Source organism: Rhipicephalus microplus, chromosome 5, assembly GCF_043290135.1.
Source record: "Rhipicephalus microplus isolate Deutch F79 chromosome 5, USDA_Rmic, whole genome shotgun sequence".
NCBI classification, from domain to species: domain Eukaryota; kingdom Metazoa; phylum Arthropoda; class Arachnida; order Ixodida; family Ixodidae; genus Rhipicephalus; species Rhipicephalus microplus.
In genome coordinates this window covers 55,004,181-55,022,710 of record NC_134704.1, presented here as the reverse complement: position 1 = coordinate 55,022,710, position 18,530 = coordinate 55,004,181, and the positions used below count along the sequence as shown (strand labels likewise).

General features: G+C 48.5%; 1 protein-coding gene across 5 annotated transcripts in view; it reads right to left on the bottom strand.

Moving 5' to 3' along the window:
* LOC119174527 (endothelial transcription factor GATA-2) overlaps positions 1–18,530 on the bottom strand; it is a 306,263-nt gene that overhangs the window by 26,077 nt on the left and 261,656 nt on the right. For all 5 annotated transcript variants that reach the window (XM_037425472.2, XM_075895496.1, XM_037425471.2 and 2 more), the window contains one exon: positions 11,195–11,340. In XM_037425472.2, the coding sequence (XP_037281369.1) occupies positions 11,195–11,340 (146 nt within the window). The remainder of the gene's footprint in view (positions 1–11,194; positions 11,341–18,530) is intronic.

Genomic DNA, 18,530 nt, shown 5'->3' with positions numbered 1-18,530 from the left:
CAAACTTGTGGTACAGTGACACGAAAAACCTACACAGCCTGGCGTCCGACATGCGAACAGGTCGCGGGATAGAATCCCGGCTTCGGTAGCTGCATTTTCGACGGAGGCGAAAATGCTGTAGGAACGTGTGCTCAGATTTGGGTTTACATAAAAAACCCCAGGTGGTCCAAATTCCCGTAGCCCTCCACTACGGCGTATCTCCATAACCATATGGTGGTTTTGGGACATCAAACCCCACATATGAAATCATCAGGATTTGAATCAAGTATAAATATTTACTGGGCTCTTACGTCCCAAAAATCCGATTTTATTATCAGAGACTCCCTCGTGGAACTCCGGAAATTTCGACCCCTTGGCGTTCTTTAACGTGCACCTGAATCTAAGCACACGGGATTCTAGCATTTCGCCTCCATGGAAATGCGACAGACGCGGCCGCGATTCAACATCGCAACCTTTGAGCCCACAGTGGATCACCATAAGCACTAGATCGCATCGATGAAGGAATTTTTCGCAAGATTATACCAAGGCCTATTACACTCATAGTTTAGAATGCGTTAACAATCCCTGCTCTTTAATGAAAGTCGGACGGGCTCCGAGCCGTAGCCGAGCTGTAATTTTTACGATAGAGAGACTGCATAATGGTCGCGCCCGTCGCAGCACATGATCATGTTATGCGCTTATACGCGTGCTCAGCAAACTAAGCGCACCTATTTGCACTGCACCCGGCCGCGACTAAAAAGCAAAGCTTGCTGACGCATACCGAAACCGAGGAGTGCCGGTGCACACTTTAAGAGCTTTATTACAAGGCCTTTAAGAAGTCGCCGCCCAAAGCTGCCCCTATAGGCCGCTCCACTGTGGACACGGCGCGCGACGGCATAGAATTTGAATTTATCGGCGTTGCATAACCAGTCACGTGCGATGAAGAGAATATAAACGGGATTAATTGTTAGGGCGATGTCAATGAACCCAGCGAAGCCTTTCTGTGTTCACCGCGTGAGTGGATGCACAGACCGGACAACGTGACGATGGATTATACATTCTCATTAACTCATATACAAGGCGTCGCGAATCGCGCCTGCTTGTATGGAGACGTCATAAAACCAGCGCTGCCAGAGAGTACAAAAGCCTGTCTTATATGCACTTTGGTGCGCGTATTTGCACTCTCGCGTTATATAATGCGCTTCGCGAGAAGCTACCGGTGGCTCATTTGCTGCGCCGTGTTACATATACAGCGCCACTAGCGTATATATAACGAACGAGCTGTGGCCCTGTGTTGTAGCATGTGCAGTATACATATATGGGAGCCGAGTACGCTGTACAGCGGCGGGCGGCTATTCCTCCCCGCTGAGAAGGAGGGGTGCTGCTCCCAGAGTTAAACGATGGCACCAGCTGACCCCGGTGTCAGGTGCGCCGATTAATTACCGGGCCGAGCCGACAATTGGCACCCTCTCCACCCTCCAGAGGATCGCGGAGACCGGGGACACACACACACTCTCACACACACACACACACACACACACACACACACACACACACACACACACACACACACACACACACACACACACACACACTGATGCTCACATGCACAAATGCGCGGGCACACGCACGCGAACACTCACGCACGCACGCACTGTCCGGTCCCACGGCTGTCATATTGCAACTCTCTCACTCATTTTATTTTGCGCTTTTCTTGACACATGTACAGGCGTGCGCTGCGGCACCTTCCGCGCGGCGGCCAGTCCTCTTCTTCCGAGACAGACACGCCCCCTTCTTCTTCTTCCTCGCGAGTTGGACGTGTAGGGCGTAGCACCGGCCGTCGCTTCGCGCTCACGCACAAACACGTGCGCGGCTCGCAACGTTATGCGCGCGTTGGTGTTGTCGAACGGCCTCACGAGATCGCACCGGGGTCTCTCGCCGCTGGCGATGGTGCGTACGCGCAGAGGCCTCCGTCGCCGACGACGTCGTCCCCTCTCTCGTCGCGTATGCACATACATGAATAATGCGCGGTGTCTATATACGCCGGCGCCCCCCTCAGGTGTCGGGGCGGCCGGGTTGGCTGCAGAGGCCGCGCGCGAGAGATGTGGAAAGACGCGCCGCTCTCTCGCGTCGGCTTTCAATGCGGCGCGGCCCGCGGTGTGCATGTCAGTGGACTCCTTTGCATAATGTGAGCGCGCGCGTATGTGTATGCCCCGACCGTTTGGTCCCGTTCAACTAAAGGATGCGTTGAGTGCGGCGAGTTGGGCGGGTTGGTAAAGATGCCTAACTTCGAAATCTCTCTCTCTCTCTCTCTCTCTCTCTCTCTCTCTCTCTCTCTCTCTCTGTGTGTGTGTGTGTGTGTGTGTGTGTGTGTGTGTGCGTGTGTGTGTGTGTGTGTGTGCGTGTGTGTGTGTGTGTGTGTGTGTGTGTGTGTGTGTTACAATGATAACGCTTACTCCCTCCCCTACCACTGCTTCTCTCTGGGATGCGCACCTCGTGCAGTTGTCGTCACTTCCTGACGTACACACAAAATGCTCCCGCAAGATGGCGCCATGCGGCTATCAACTTTAGGGTTACATTATATGCTGCTTTTAGAGAGCAGAGTAAGCTCATCCGTCTTACAAACGCTGTTACCAACCCATGCATTGCGGAGATGACGCTCAGGCCGACTTTCGTGCTTCGCGAAGCAAACGCTGCAGCGAACACAATTTTATACTGTAGTCATTGATAGTCATGTTTATCACCTGTTTTTGACACGTTAGATAAGTCAATCGGTGGCACGGTATACAGGCATGCAGCCTGCTAGAACGAACTGTGGCGTCGCCGCATACCTATGGTTGGTATCCAAAGCTACGCGCAACTCTGCTGCGTGAATTTAGTATAGATACACAATAAACTTTATAAAGCTTACACAGGCGGGCCACTATGCAGGCTCCCAAATCGATTTGAAGCACTGCTGGTTGACGAAGTGCTACTATGTGGGTCTACATATCTTACGCGAAATAAGTGCTGCTGCAAAGGGCGCAAAGACCCGAGGAAATTCATCCTTGCACGCATGGTGTATCATAATAACCATTGGTGAAGTTTTACGCCCCCAAATTACGATATGATTACGAGAAACGACGTAGTGGAGGACTCCGGGAACTTTGACAATGTGGCGTTCTTTAACGTTCGGCAATGCTGCACAGTACACGGGCCTTTGGCATATCGTCCCCCTCGAAATGCGACCACCGAGGTTGGGATCCAACCCACGACTTTCGCCTTGGAGAACAAACTTGCATATCGGAGAACATGAAACTTGGTGCACTAAGAACATCGTCTTCAAACATGGCGAAGATAAAAACAGATACGTAATGGAAATATCGTTCTTGTATACCGTTCCGTATAGCCATGCCGACGATAGACAGCAGCGTGTGTATACGATAAGATTATAAACGCGAGAAGAGAAAGCGTTTATTATTTTTTTTAATATATCGACACGTGTCTGGCAACGCCTTCAACCGGCAGCGCCCCTCGAGTAATTAATGGTCTTTTTCGAGAGCGAGCGCGCTCGGAGGCATCGCAAGGCAGGCGCTCCAAACAAGAAATTAAAACGAAAGAAGGAACTTGCTCTCCAAGGCCCCGCACACTTCTCCGGTGCATCATGACCTGAGCTTGTCTTTGCCACCTTAGAGGTGCTAACAAGCCTTGACTCGAGGTTTCAACGGCCAGGCTATCTCTCTCTCTCTCTACATCGTGACTCTAGGAACAATAAATGAAGTCGCACGCTAGCCGCCATATGCAGGCGTTCAGGGTCAAACGAGCGGTATAGGTGAAAAGTTCGGGTGCATGCGCACATCAGCGAACGACCGAACGACGCGTTGTGAGAAAAAGAACAATCGCGCGCGTCGGAGATTAGACGTCTAAGGTGAACGCGAACACATTATGCGCCTAATGTGCCGTACTGTGTAATTATAAGCTCTCGGGCGGTGATGGAGTGACCGCTTGCGAAACCTCTTGGTTGTGCGTATATTTTTGTGCTAATTCTTAATTGGCCATGTTGCCCGAATCGTCGCCTCCGCAGCGGCCGCGGCCTCTGGGAAATCTAGAAAAAGATCTCGAAGGCTATGGTTTGGCGGAGTGCCGATGCGCCGGAAGCAAATTGGGGAGCCGGAAGAACTTCACTGAGGCCACGTTTAAGGTGTCACCTATTCGGGTGAACGATCCGTGTCTCCTAAACAGAAACGTTCACGGGGAGTCTGATAGTTCTTTTTTTTTTCCTTTCTTGCCTATTAGAGAATGTGTGTGTTTTTTGCCTATTAGAGTATGTGTGTGTTTTTTAAAAAATATACACAAAATAATTCTCACCACGAAATACAGGTGTTTAATGAAGCTATCAACACGCGGAAGAGTAACATATCCTTAACTACTCATGCTGAAAGCAGTCGACCCGGAAGAACCGTCGGATGAACACGGGGACTAGTGAAATGAGGCTTACATTTGGCGGTAACCACGAAATGACAAGATGTATACTGTAACGATGCTGCGAACGAACGTCCTATTGTTCGCGTTATTCTATTCGTCTCAGTGGGCATTCTCGACGTTTCTCGCAGCAGCTTGTATACACAATGTACCACGATGACATAAGCATCAAGTCGAACTACCAGTTCATTTAGTTTTCGTGAAGTCAACTCGTTGACTAGCAAGTGCAGAAGAATCGGGAACTTCAGTGCAGCAGCTGCCGTCGCGGGCACCCTGCAGGGGTGCTATTTCAGGCATTGTCCGACATGTTTCGCCCTTGATCAACTATGCTTGTCCCAGCGGCTGCTGCAGTTTAATTTGCTTGAAAGGCCGCCACTACAAAACTTAAGACAATTTTTGCGGAATTTGACCATGACCGGAATAACTCCAACTTGACCCGGGGTGCATAAGGTGCATAAGTTCGCCTCATGGCCGTCGCGTTCCATGCCATTCACGAATGTGTGTGTGTGTGTGTGTGTGTGTGTGTGTGTGTGTGTGTGTGTGTGTGTGTGTGTGTGTGTGTGTGTGGTTGTGTGTGTGTGTGTGTGTGTGTGTGTGTGTGTGTGTGTGTGTGTGTGTGTGTGTGTGTGTGTGTGTGTGTGTGTGTGTGTGTGTGTGTGTGTGTGTGTGTGTGTGTGTGTGTGTTTATACACGAGGTACAGCGGGAATACAGCGATTAAAGAAGTGGAATGACGTGGGCGTGCTCCGTGGGACCCATCGCTCGCTGCTCCGAAAGTATACGCTATACGAAGCACCAGCAACAGCCACGGCAGCTCGGCAGCTTGGCAGTCCGTTTGACCGAGCTCTCGGTTATCGATCTTGGACTCTTGGGCGCTGTCCACCCATCGCGGTTGTGCCGCGCATACACACATTACCCACAGCGCGCTCGCAACAGAAAGGGGAGCCGCCGCTGCAAACTTGCATCCTGTTGAGCACCCTGCAGCTGCATGTACACATCCATCCAGCTGCGTGCAATATACACGTGAGCGATGGACACGTGCCTTTAATACCTCCTTGAAAAGGGATCGCTTCCATCATGGGCATAGCTTCTCGGGCAAGAAAAAAAGTAGCCGTGCGCCATCGCCCTTTCGAAGTATTTCCTAGTTTGTGCAACGTGTGCGAAGGGAATCTCTTACGCCGCGCCGCCGCCCGCTGGCATTACAACACGCGTACAGCTGGGTCTCGTATGCGTCAAAACTCTCGACAGCATGACGATACCAACTAGCCGTAGCATGGCCATACCAACTAGCCCAAGCTGCCACACTTCTCGACAGCAGGAACCGCCTCGTACGAGCTCTGTGCGTGCGTGCGTCTCTTTTGAAGGTGGCAGACATAATCACTAACATACTGAGTGTAGGTCGTATAAAGGTTCTATTCAAAAGCCGTTGGAAGATTAATGAGCCGTGTTGTCACCTGTTGCGCATTCGACTGATGTGCAGATATGCACATCGTTAAAAGAGGACTGTGCAGGGCAGATGGTGTACGTTTTGCACGTGCTGGATCTGCTGACGTCCATGTTAAGTACTCTACGCGCTACACATGTGTCGTGTGGAATAGATAGCGTCATAACTCGTACCTTGTGTACAGCGAAACTGCACACTGTCATAGACGATAGTTATGGCGCTAGAACAGAACTACGACGCAGAGACGAGAAGGACACGAAAGACACGAGTTTCGGTGTCCTTTTTGTCTCTGTGTCGTCTTTCTGTTCTCGCGCTATAACTATCGTCACGTTGTATACCAACTAGCCAAAGCTGCCACACTTCTAAGCTGTCATAGACTTGTGAACTAGGAATACTCAGGCGTCCTTTGCCGATGTACATTTGCCTCGAGATAAGCACGCTCACATGCGCGAGCACGCACGGTCAAAGGGAGCACACTTGAGTGAAACATTACCGAACATCCAAAATTCGCGATTCTGAAAACGCTCACATTTGCTGCACACACTGTGTTAGATACAGTTCTACATCTTTCAGGTGATATATCGGTGTGTGTGTGTGTGTGTGTATGTGTGTGTGTGTGTGTGTGTGTGTGTGTGTGTGTGTGTGTGTGTGTGTGTGTGTGTGTTTGTGTGTGTGTGTTTGCGTGTATGTGTGTGACAGCACTCCTCAATAAAATGTTTGTTTCCGCACGCATCGTTCACTGAACGTCTTCATTCTCGTTTTCCTTTTCATTCTGCCGGGATTCCCATATATCGACACTTGAGGGTGCAGTAGGGCCACAAATTGAGGTGCCGACATCGCGAAACAATAGCAACAATAGAGTACAATACAGACGTGCTAGGGAGGCATGTAGCGGCGAGCTATTACTGCGCTTCTTCCTGTTCTCGTCACATCTGAACGCACCATGCCGTACTTTCTTCTATTTTGTCGGTTTTTTTTAAACTTGGGTGAATCGAGCTCTTTGAGCTTACAAAGGCTGCATGTTATACACATGACTGTATTTCTTCTTCTTTCTTTAGTTTTTTTTTTTTTTTGTTGTTGTTGTTTTCAACCTCGCCACGCTCGTAGGCGTGCCACGCGAGCACGCTGCCCACGCATGCATCGCGACTCCCGAGTCACTCACGCACTGGACACGGTGGACCGTCTTGCACGACTATTGATCGGCTCGGCCGGCCGATGATTGCCTTTCGAACTGGTCCGCCACACTGTCTACACGGCTTATACGCTTCCGGCGCTCAACGAAAACCCGTCGTTGCAATGACTGCCCTCGGACTACCGACTCCTCCTTACTGCCGCTACTACTGCTTTCTTACATGTATATTTCGTTCAAAAGTGGCAGCGGGGATATGACTCCGTTGTACAGGATTCTCCACACGCACTTCGAATTTGTTGTCGGCGGCTGCCGTCACGAATCGGTCGTTTCGCGTCGGTCGCGTGTGCTCCACGCCGATCGAGTTACATTCGGCGATGATGATGAGTTCCCTCTCCCCCCCCCTTCTTTCCTCTTCTTCCTCCTTTTTACCCCCACACTCTCTCAATCTAAACCGATTCGCGTATGCTCGATCTACGCCACGCTTCACGGGTTGTCATCCCTGTCGTATGGATTTCTCGTTTTCTCGCCGATCACCCCCAAGTGTATACGTGTTTGAATCGCCACTGTCAGAGACTGTCGAACAACGCAGTGACAATACAGATTGATGGAGGAGCGAAAAAAAAAAAAGCTAGAACATCGGGGTGTGAGAAATTTTGAACCCGCGCGTCACGTATTTACTGCTTCTGTGTCCGTGGAAGGCGTCTTAGGAAAATGACACACATGCGTACTTGAAAAGAGCGATTTTGTGCGTGTGTGTGTAGGGGGGGGGGCGATACTTTGCAAAAGCTGATTTATGAACACAGAAGAAAAATGTGGCTAGCATATCACTATGAGAACTGACGTGCGGGGAAAAAATAAATCATTTAATCGATACTATATAGCTTAATATAGAAACATTAGAGAGGGAGAGAGAGAGATAAAGATGCGAGGAAAGGCAGGGAGGTTAACCAGACGCAAATCCGGTTTGCTACCCTGCACTGGGGGAAAAAAATTTGAAATTTTAACATGAAAGCTGTATCCTGATTTGAACCTACATGTAGACACTTATGTACCCGGGCAAGTTTCAAGTGCGCTTCAAGTACGCTATGAAAAAAAAAACGTTATTCAAAGAACGTATGGACAGAGCTTATAACCTCCACCCCCCTCAAAAAAAAAAAAAGCTTGTGAATTTGTTGTGTTGTTTTGCTTTTCGAGCTCGAAAAGATGGGAGCAATAGATAGTAAAATCCTACCTTTACAACGCGTATACCCTTCCTGATTCATTTTTCGCAGATATCTAGAGTCGATGTATCTGTATGGGAACGGGCTAATTATGACAAGCCAGTTAAATCATTACGAAATATAGTTAGGCATCGCGTATACCATGAATGAAAGAATACAGGATTATAAAAAAAGAAAACAACCCGCTTTTATTAATTCTTTCCTTTGAGCAGACGATAACGCTTTCGGATGCAGACGAGACAAAAAAAAATGATATAAATAAAACGGATAACGGGCCGGAAAGAGTAGCTTGCTGCGCTGCCCGCCGTTTCACGATATCATGCCACGCAGTGAGCGCTGTGTAGTGAGGCAAGAGTCGTTTCCGACCGGATGACATTCCTTTCTCGCTGCTGCAATACGAGGCCTCGGACACGGCTTACAATCGAGTCAGATCTAGCGAGCTTCCCTCAGTAACAGTCTTTACTCCTTTCAGATTGCCCCGAAAAGCGCGAGTTCAACACATACGTGGTGCTATACAAATGTGTTAACGTGTATTATATCGATGCTACACACACACACACACACACACACACACACACACACACACACACACACACACACACACACACACACACACACACACACACACACACACACACACACACACACACACACACACACACACACACACACACACACACACACCCCTCTGTTGGAGACGGCAGCGTGCACTATATACCCGCCTGCATGCGTACAGGCTGCACTAATTACTACTCTTCTCTATCTCTCTCTTTTTCTCCCTCATTCCCCTCTCCCCACGTGTAGGGTAGCAGACTGGACTTAGTCTAGTTAACCTACCTACCTTTCTTATCTTCTCTCTCTCTCTGCACTAATTACTATACTCCAAACCAGATGATTCCCGTTTCCATCCGCGCTCGCTTTCTCAATTCTCTAACAAATCTTTCGTTCCCCCTGCATGCTCTCCCACAACAGCGGTTTCCGAAACCGGAAGTAAAAAAGAACTAGAGTGGCTTCCGGTCTAGCCCTCGCTTTTTTTCCTGACCCACGTAGACGTACGCACGCTGCTGCAGCTCGTTCATCTGATATGCCAAGGCTATGCAAGTTTGGGAACAAATGTTCTTTCTTTGTTTGAATCCCGTTTGCGTAGCATGATACCATAGCGCCAGTGCGAGCCGTCCCGGAAAACGCTGCGTTCTCCCCTAGGCGGCGGTAGCGGCAGCGGCGCCGGAGTGGAGTAGAAGGCTTTCGGTCATTTCCGATACCTCGCGGGCACTACCCGGTACCATGCGGCGCGCAACCGCAATACTCAGTCCTAACGCATTACTCTCTTTTAGCGGCAAGTGACCGCCAGGTATGAGAAATATTTGCGAGAAGGTTGCGCTTACGACACGAAAGATGTAGACTTGTACTCCCATGCAAGTTGTCACGCGCCTAAGTCCAAACATGCGCGAGGAACGCATCCGCTCCCCCCCCCCCCCCCATCCCTACTCGACCAGGAAATGAGCTTGGGTTCACTGGCATGTTCTTTCTGTAGCCTATAGCACACCGAGGATGCACGTAGATGCGGCTCTAGATATAGCGAAAGGAAATGCACGAAGCGAGCGCTAGTAAAGACACGGAACACAAGCCACGAGGCCTTATTTCTGACGTTTTTACAGGCACGCGTATCTTAACGACACTGTTGGCGCCGACATTGTTCCTCCGTTCGCTGCTCGCTTACAATATGAGGCGAATATGAATGTGTATTTGAGTCTCACGTTTTAGGTGTGACCGGACAATCTGCAGAGAGGTTGAGGATGTTGTAGGTAGCCGGCGGATCTAGCCTTGCATAATTTGCTGGCAATTGCCCCGCCCGGTTTTCTCTTTGCTAGTTGTAGCTAATGTCCTTTGTTTTTCAACAAAGCCTGAGCAGGCTTTTAAAATAAAAATCGTGCATAGCGCGACGTAAGCCTGCATAAGACGGCGGCCTTCTGGAAACGCGTGCGTTCCCGCTTACTTTCCGCTCGCACAACTTTTCGTGCACCACTACAAAGGAACTGCGATGTATAGGAAGGTGTAGAGGGTGGGGTGGGATGCGGGGTCAGTGCCTTATCTATAGTGGCTTACATAACAGTGGCCCATGATGCATGATTTTTGCTTCCTGCGTTTTGGGGTTATAATATTGGTCGTCAGGTTCGTCATACCAAGGTTCATTCGAAAAATAGCTTACTTTATAGCACCATGATGACAGGGCCTGCATCAGCGTTATAGGAATAAGGGGCTTTGCTCTTCCGCATAAAAAAAGTGGCTGTTTACGATATGAGCCTTGTTATCCTTCCCGGTTTTTAGATGTATAGGCTTATGTGCAGCTTTTCTTATTGCTGTGATACTTTGCAAAGTAACACGTTCAAGTTTGCATACACTGAAATGTCTGTCAGCACAGAAAGGCAGAATACAATTTATCAGGTGTGTTGTTTGAAGGAGCGAGTACAATGTACCGGTATGCTCGTAGGTTACAAACAAGTATAACAAGTAGATAAAAAATAGGATCTATCTATCTATCTATCTATCTATCTATCTATCTATCTATCTATCTATCTATCTATCTATCTATCTATCTATCTATCTATCTATCTATCTATCTATCTATCTATCTGTCTGTCTGTCTGTCTGTCTGTCTGTCTGTCTGTCTGTCTGTCTGTCTGTCTGTCTGTCTGTCTGTCTGTCTGTCTGTCTGTCTGTCTGTCTGTCTGTCTGTCTGTCTGTCTGTCTGTCTGTCTGTCTGTCTGTCTGTCTGTCTGTCTGTCTGTCTGTCTGTCTGTCTGTCTATCTATCTATCTATCTATCTATCTATCTATCTATCTATCTATCTATCTATCTATCTATCTATCTATCTATCTATCTATCTATCTATCTATCTATCTATCTATCTATCTATCTATCTATCTATCTCATTAGAGTGCGACAGGGTCTTTACTTACGAGTCGTCGCTTGGGCTTGATGAGCGGCCTGTTCTGGCCGTTCATTTTGTGGTAGAGACCGCATGCGTTGCACAGGTAGTGCCCGGTGCCGTCTCGTCGCCACAGCGGCGTCGACGTCGCACCACAGTTCACGCACTCTCTGCCCTCTGAGTCACGGGTCATCACCAAACACCGAGCACAACGGCGGTGACGAAGGCAGTCGGCAGGGCCGGGCGGGGGGCAGCAGGAGTAGCGGAGGACACAAGACGTTTGCCGAAGAAGGACGCCGCGCGAACGCGCAGGAAGAAAAAGGGAGATACGTTAGCATGGAAACGGGAAAGGTATCACGGCAATATCTGGCACCTCCTATGCGTGAAACTATCCATAGCCTTTTTTTCGCAGAGAACCGCACGCTATCTTATATATGTCGCAGCATCCAGGGCCACAAGGTAAAAAGGGAAAACAGCCATGCAAGAACTGTAGACAAAATCTGTAAAGCCGCTGTGGTTAGATAGCTTAGAAACCCAGAAACAAAAACGATCTTCTTAATGCCAAGACATCGTCTCTATAGTTTTGAATGACTTTAAGTACCTCCCACATGAAACTGTGAACATTTGCCCTGCGTATACAAGGAAACAATAATTTTTTTTTGTGGTAGTTCATGGCCACAGCCTTAAATGGTATGTATGATCCCTGTGTGGTTGCCGTTTTTAAAGGGCTCTCAAGAAGCGCTTTGACACTGGCAATAACGCAACGGGACGAAAGTCAAGGCAAAACGTTTTTCTGAACATATCAGCAACACTTAAAATTAAAAAAAAAGACATTTCACATAGTCCGAAAAAGAATGTGGATTCCGTATTCACAAGGCTGCTTTCACGTTGAAGTGATGCTAATTGTATTAAGAATAAAATTCATCGGAGACAATGCCTGATCAGTTGCGGAAGGAACACGCAGATAGGTGCTCTTTAACTTTCATATATAAAAGAAGTCATGTAAAGTATTCGGAACATACCAGCTCTTACATAAAGATGTCACGGGAACGTGACATTCTTTTTTTTTGATGGTTGACAGCGAGTAGCTTTGTGAATTCGGAGCTCCTGAGATTGTCAAGCACTGGTTATAGTAGAAAAAATGGAAGAAAGACCACAGAGTAACAAATGGTTATAAGAGCTCATGAGTGCAGTGTGGTTTATTTTCCGTTTTGCTTTTAGATCTATCGTGCTGAGAGTAAGACCAAGGGCCGAAGCGGTTAGTGCTCGCCGTGAGTGCGAGGGAGATAGAGAAAGAGAGAGAGAATAAAAAGTTTGCCGGTGAGCCGAGACTCTATAGATTTGGAGCTTAAGATAGACAGTAGTGAAGTTAGCTAGTGAAGTTTGCATAGTGCCGTGACATTTTTTTTTTTTATTCGCGCAGCGTGCTGATGAAAAAAAGCGTGCGCACGTCGCAAGCATCGGTGTTTAACATACTCTCTTAATCTGGTCCTGAATTAAGTGCTGGTTATACCCAGGAAACAGACTAAAAGTGTCCGGTTTCCTGGCTGTATCTAGCACTTTAAATGGGACCTTATTAAGAGTGTACGCACAGGCAGGCCTCGTGCAGGTGATCAATGCATACGTGTGTTAATTCGCCGCCATTTTGTGACCCGAACGACAAAGACGCATCCCAATAACGGTTTTATTCCGAACAAGCACGAGAGGTCCCGATACAAACATTGAGCCCTTGTATAATAACCATCATACTCATTCTTTTTTTTTATTTCGACATCGACTTGCCCTTAAGACATGATATTTTTTGCATGTATGTTTATGAATGTATTGTAATCGTCGTTTTGTAGTTTTCGGTGCCCTGAAAATATACTTCTTGCGGAGATGAAATCGATTATTTGTGGCGCCTAATGGCACCATAGCCAGTGTTCGCAATAAAGTGCCAGTGAGGTGCCGATGAATACCGTTTGCGATATTTCGCAAACGAAGTTTTTTAGGAGGATTAAGCGTTAAGCAAGCAAGTTTCGAGGCACCTATAGTACCCAAATTTTCATCGGCATTCCGCTGCGGAATAGAAATGCGGTTATTGGATTAACATACGACGGTGGCTGCTCCCGACGAAGACTCTGTTGGGGCTTCCATATGTTTCATTATGAGCGCCAGCCGACGACTGATTGCTGAAGTAAAATAAAACGTCACCATATGGTCATTTGATTAAAAAAATACATGATGATACCTGTAGAAGCAGACCACAGACTCGCTAATACAGAGTTAAGGGCACAAGTATTAAGACAGAAAAAAGGTCGAACCATATAGACTGTTCTTCGAGACATTTGTACTTGGCTCATATATAGCTTTCTTTTGTCTTAACACACATGTGTCGACGAGGTTGCTAGCAAATAGTTCGATTGCCGTCTATGCACTTTGAAAAATTACCTTGCGTGCGGTGTTCTTGCATGCATGAGTCGACTGAGCGCGTCATGTATATACGAGTATAACGCAAAATGAATGATGTCTATAGCTGTCTCTTTTTTTTTCGAAAGTAATTATCCGTACAACACGCACACGTGAATGTTTGTACATATACTCACGGTCAAGGGTGCTTACATATACGACGTGCATGCATGTTTGCGTAAGCTATGCGTAGCACATATTGCATATCTGCGAAAGACCGATTGGGAGTAAGACTACCAGGCCGCACTTCACGCTTACGTTTACGTGGTAAGTTTTACCGAGATATTTATTATATTATGCTCAACGAGCAAATAAAATAACAAGCGTTACTTTCGCTCCTGTAAAATCGAATGACCATGCGTGTTTTGAATGCAGCAGTGCAGCTACGCTAAGAATGCCATCAACATGAACCATGGTATGAACCTTGTCGATATGTTCCCACGTATCGAAACCCTCCGTCGTACTACTGGGGCACATTATCGGTGTTTATACTGTTTGCACCACACACTGTCTCTTCATCTGTTGCTACACCCCCACCCCCCTTATTTTTACACAGACATGGGCAACAAATGGCTTGGGTCGCGGTTGAATCTATCACGCGATAAGCAGGTTATAGATCCCATCTTCCTATTGTCGTTCAATGCGACGCTCATTATCGCTCAACTGGTCAGTACAGTCACTGAAGTTCGTCGATCTTCCGGTGACGTCGATCTTCCGGTTCGTCGATCTTCGGGTGACGTTCGGCGAACTCGGAAGATCGTGCAAGAAGCACAGCAAGTAGGTTTCAGAGCACTAACGCATTCATGCCTTGTTTTGTTTCTGCTTCAAACCTATATGGCACGTATCCGCACTGGGGATTGGCCATCAGTGCGTCGATAAAAATTTTAAAGTAGTTATTTGTTTGTTTGTTTGTTTGTAGCCTAGTTAGAGCCACATCAACGTCTTGCTCCTCTTCTTATTTCTGTGTCACATGCACGATGATACCATGTGCCCATTTCTTCGAACATCCCTCTCTTTTTTTTTTTTTCATTATTTCGCAGCCTGCTTGCAGCGCCCCCGATTGATAAAACGCGCGGCGACGCAAGCGCTGTACTTCGGAAACTGGATTTGAGGAAACACCGGCGTAAGCTTCACGCTCTGTCTTTTTTTTATTTCTTTTATTTTGGTGGTAAGTTCCTGGAGGCGTCGTTTCTTTTTTGTCCCCAGTCGAGATAGCACACCGAGCAGGAAGGGGAACTGTCTTTTTTTCTTTCCGCGTCGTCTCGGCCGGTAGCAGCCAACGTCCTGCCACGAGCCAGGAAGGAGTCCGTTATTTATTCCGCCCCACCCCCCTCCTTCTCTCGCAATGCTACTCTCTCTCTCGTCGCAGCAGGACCTAGCTGCGGAGGAACCCGCTTGCATCGACGTTGCATCTGTCACGTGTGCCGCAACGTGTGGCGTATGTGTAACGCGGCGGTAAGTTGACGGCGTAAAGCCAGCGTGCACAGCTTGCGTATACACGTGACCGACTTTTGCAAAACTAGCAGAGGAAGAAGTCGAAGAACGACATGGGTTCGAAGAACGATTGACCAATCGCGAGACTTCTTGCCTCCCGTCCGTCTGTACAAGTAGCGTCGGAGGTGGCACGTTACGGTGATACTGAGGTGGCCAACTTTTGAGATACGGTGATCGACCACGATGATGACTTCATGGATGCTTGCGATCGATATCAATAAATAATATAGTAAGTATATTGGCGTTCAATGAGCTTTCTGATGACATAGTCGCGGCTGGGCTGAAGGACTTTGCGAGCTTGTCATTCGCCGGACGCTGCACAGAACTAAGTGTCATGTCGTTGTCTGCCTCCTCGTTGTGCCCATCTTCATTCACAGCATTTTGTTTGTTTAAAAAAAAGGACACTCGGGAACACAAACCTTCGAGAGTTGGGGAGGAGTGTTGAGGCACATGACGTCACTTTGGAACGTAATAATTCCGGATCAATGTCGTGAACCTTCCTTCTACAGGACCACATTTATGACGTTTTCAAAGAGTGAGACTCAATGCTTTTGGAACGTTCCGAAGGCCTTTAGAAGGTAGACAGCCTGAATATGCGGCTTGTGAATTTTTCAATGTTTTTTTTTTTTACAGAATTGGCAAATATTGGAAACCTTTCAATCGTTGAAGAGCACGTGAAACACCTATACCCATAACTATACAACTCGAAATAGCTGTACAGGGCACCGGGAACAATGCTGACCGAACCTGGAGCGAGGCACGCTCTCGATGAAAGAGCCGGAAGCGGTGCGAGAGACATGTGTCCCGGCGTGTTACGCGGCACACGAGACACTTTTGTCCCTGCGGCGGCAGAGACAAAGGGCACCGCAGCCTACACGCCCCACGAGCTACGCGGTCCTCTGCGTTGTTTGGCCAGGGACACGTGACCACGCCGCTGGACAATGGCACTGCGCGCGCGCGAAATCTGCGTTCGTTCGCGGGCGCCTGAACGAAGGTAGAATGATTGTGTTTAATTGGTTGATTGATTGATATGTGGGGTTTAGCGTCCCAAAACTACCATATGATTATGAGAGATGCCGTAGTGGAGGGCTCCGGAAATTTAGACCACCTGGGGTTCTTTAACGTGCACCCAAGTCTGAGCGCACGCGCCTACAACATTTCCGCCTCCATCGGAAATGCAGCCGCCGATGCCGGCATTCAATCCCGCGACCTGCGGGTCAGCAGCCGAGTACCTTGGTCACTAGACCACCGCGGCGGGGCGAATGATTATGTTTAAAGAGACCCCACGCTGATAAACTTAAAACAGCCAACTCGAATTTGAGAAGTATGATATACAGGAACAGCTGACGAGAGTGAAATTTCGTAGACTAGACGCAGTGTGGGTTTTTGCAAGAAGTGTGATTGCCAAGACAGACAGACAAACAGAGAGAGAGAGAGAGAAAAGGGGGGGTGGTACTGGCAGCGAACATAGATTAAATGCTAACTTCTGATTTCTGCTCGGTTATGTCGCGTTTACTTATGGGTGTCCCGAGAAAACAAAGCTTTCACTGTTGTGTCGGGAACACAAGCAATTCCTCTCAACCGACATCAACCGACAGCATCTGCGATGCGTGCGAAGAGCATTTGCAGAGGCGAGCAGTGAAAGCGAAACTGCCGCACAGCCTTCCTTCGGAGCCAGTGGTGAAGTCTACAGTGTCTATGGCATGGTGTCCTCAGAGCAAGTTATCCTCACTACACAGAAAGCAACGTTTCTACTTTTCCTCGCGACTCATGAAGCACGTGGCAACGCCTAATTTCCCAATGGTCTGTGTGACGACGCAGGTTTCTGCCCTATACTGTTCAATATGACCCCTGCAATATGTTGCGTCTCATGCAGCATGACCATGTGATGTACAGAAGGTTAGGACGTAGGAACAGCCAGCCGGTGTCGTAACAACAAATAGAAAAAGTAAAGCGAGTCATTCATGAAGACCAACAAGGCAAAGGTCGTACAACTATACGCACGAATAAATCTACCTCCGTTCCCACTTCCCATTCGCGGATCGCATTTATTCGAGGCTCACTTGTTTACCTTACGCAACAAAAGCACGCGCAGGTGCGACGCCATGACAGGGGGAGGCGATGCTTTTTGTTCGCTCTTATCGGCACTATCAGCGCCCGGCCTATAAAGGTGAGCAATCACTCCGGATCCCAAAGACAAACTAGGTGCGCTAAACGAGCCTGCGCGAAAAGATGGGAGCACGCTGGGCCGGCAGTTCCCCCGTGAAAACGTGGGCGCCTCGTTCCCCCTCACCTTTTACACGAGGTGCCCCACCAGAGACCACAACTGTCCACGGCATTCGCGCTCGACTACTATACGTATATACCTTTATAGCGTCCACGCTTTCGTAGGTACCTTAAATCGACGGGCTAGGCAATCAAAAGGCTGTACATCTCCGTTAAGAGCGAGGTAAAAAAAACAACAACAACTGAGTAAGAGATAAGAAGCGAGAGAAGAGGAAGAGAATAATTGGGCGAGGTTAGCTGTTGCCTTTACGGTGGGCGTGCTGTTCAGCGCGCAGAGCTTTCGGTGGTACGCTCATGACCCCGTATTATAAACCCTGGTTAGCTGTCACTCGGAGGCGAAGGATCCTCGGTTGCGTACGCTACCTGGATCCCAAAGTCACAGTAAACAAACGTTGAAGAGAGAGAGAGAGAGACAAAGAGACGAATGGGAAAACAAACAAATAGAAACTGCTTGTCGATCGCCTTCGGTGTGTACGTGTTTTCTTCGCGCCATGGCGCCGAGTGGCAAGCAAGGAAGGTGGGCAGAGAGACGTATAGGAAATCTCAAAAAAAAAAAAAAAAATGTCGCGGGGAGCGAGAGCTGTATACTGCGCATGTGCGAGAAGTGGACCATACGAACGACGAAGACGACGTCGCAAGCATTCTACCTGTCCCCACGTTTTATCGCCGGCCGTAAAAAAGTGGGAGCACCGAAAGAGAAAAAAGCAGTATACGAATAAAATAGGGAGGCGCACGTAAGGCGCCCACCACGGTGTGCAGAAGACGACGACCACTGCCTGCCTGCCGTAACCGCAGCTTGCAGCCAAGCGTGGGGGACAAGAGCCGGAGCCAGTTCGCCTGCAATCGTAAAATGGCTCCTTCCTCTCGCAACAATCCCATGCACGCCGTGTGGCGACACTCAGTCCGACCATGGTGCACGTACAGCCCGGGCTTGTGCACGTCCGCACGCGTTTCCTAGCTCATCGGCCCCGCACTTTTTTATAACTAGGAGAACGAGACTCCATCACGAACTCCGCGTGGTTCCATTAAGAACTCCCCAGCTACCAGGGGCTTTGCGCGGACGTAAAATCGTCCAGTGACGGTCGAAAAGCGTGCCCTAAATCCTGAGTTTTTTTTTTTTTCAAAGCGCAACGGCGAAG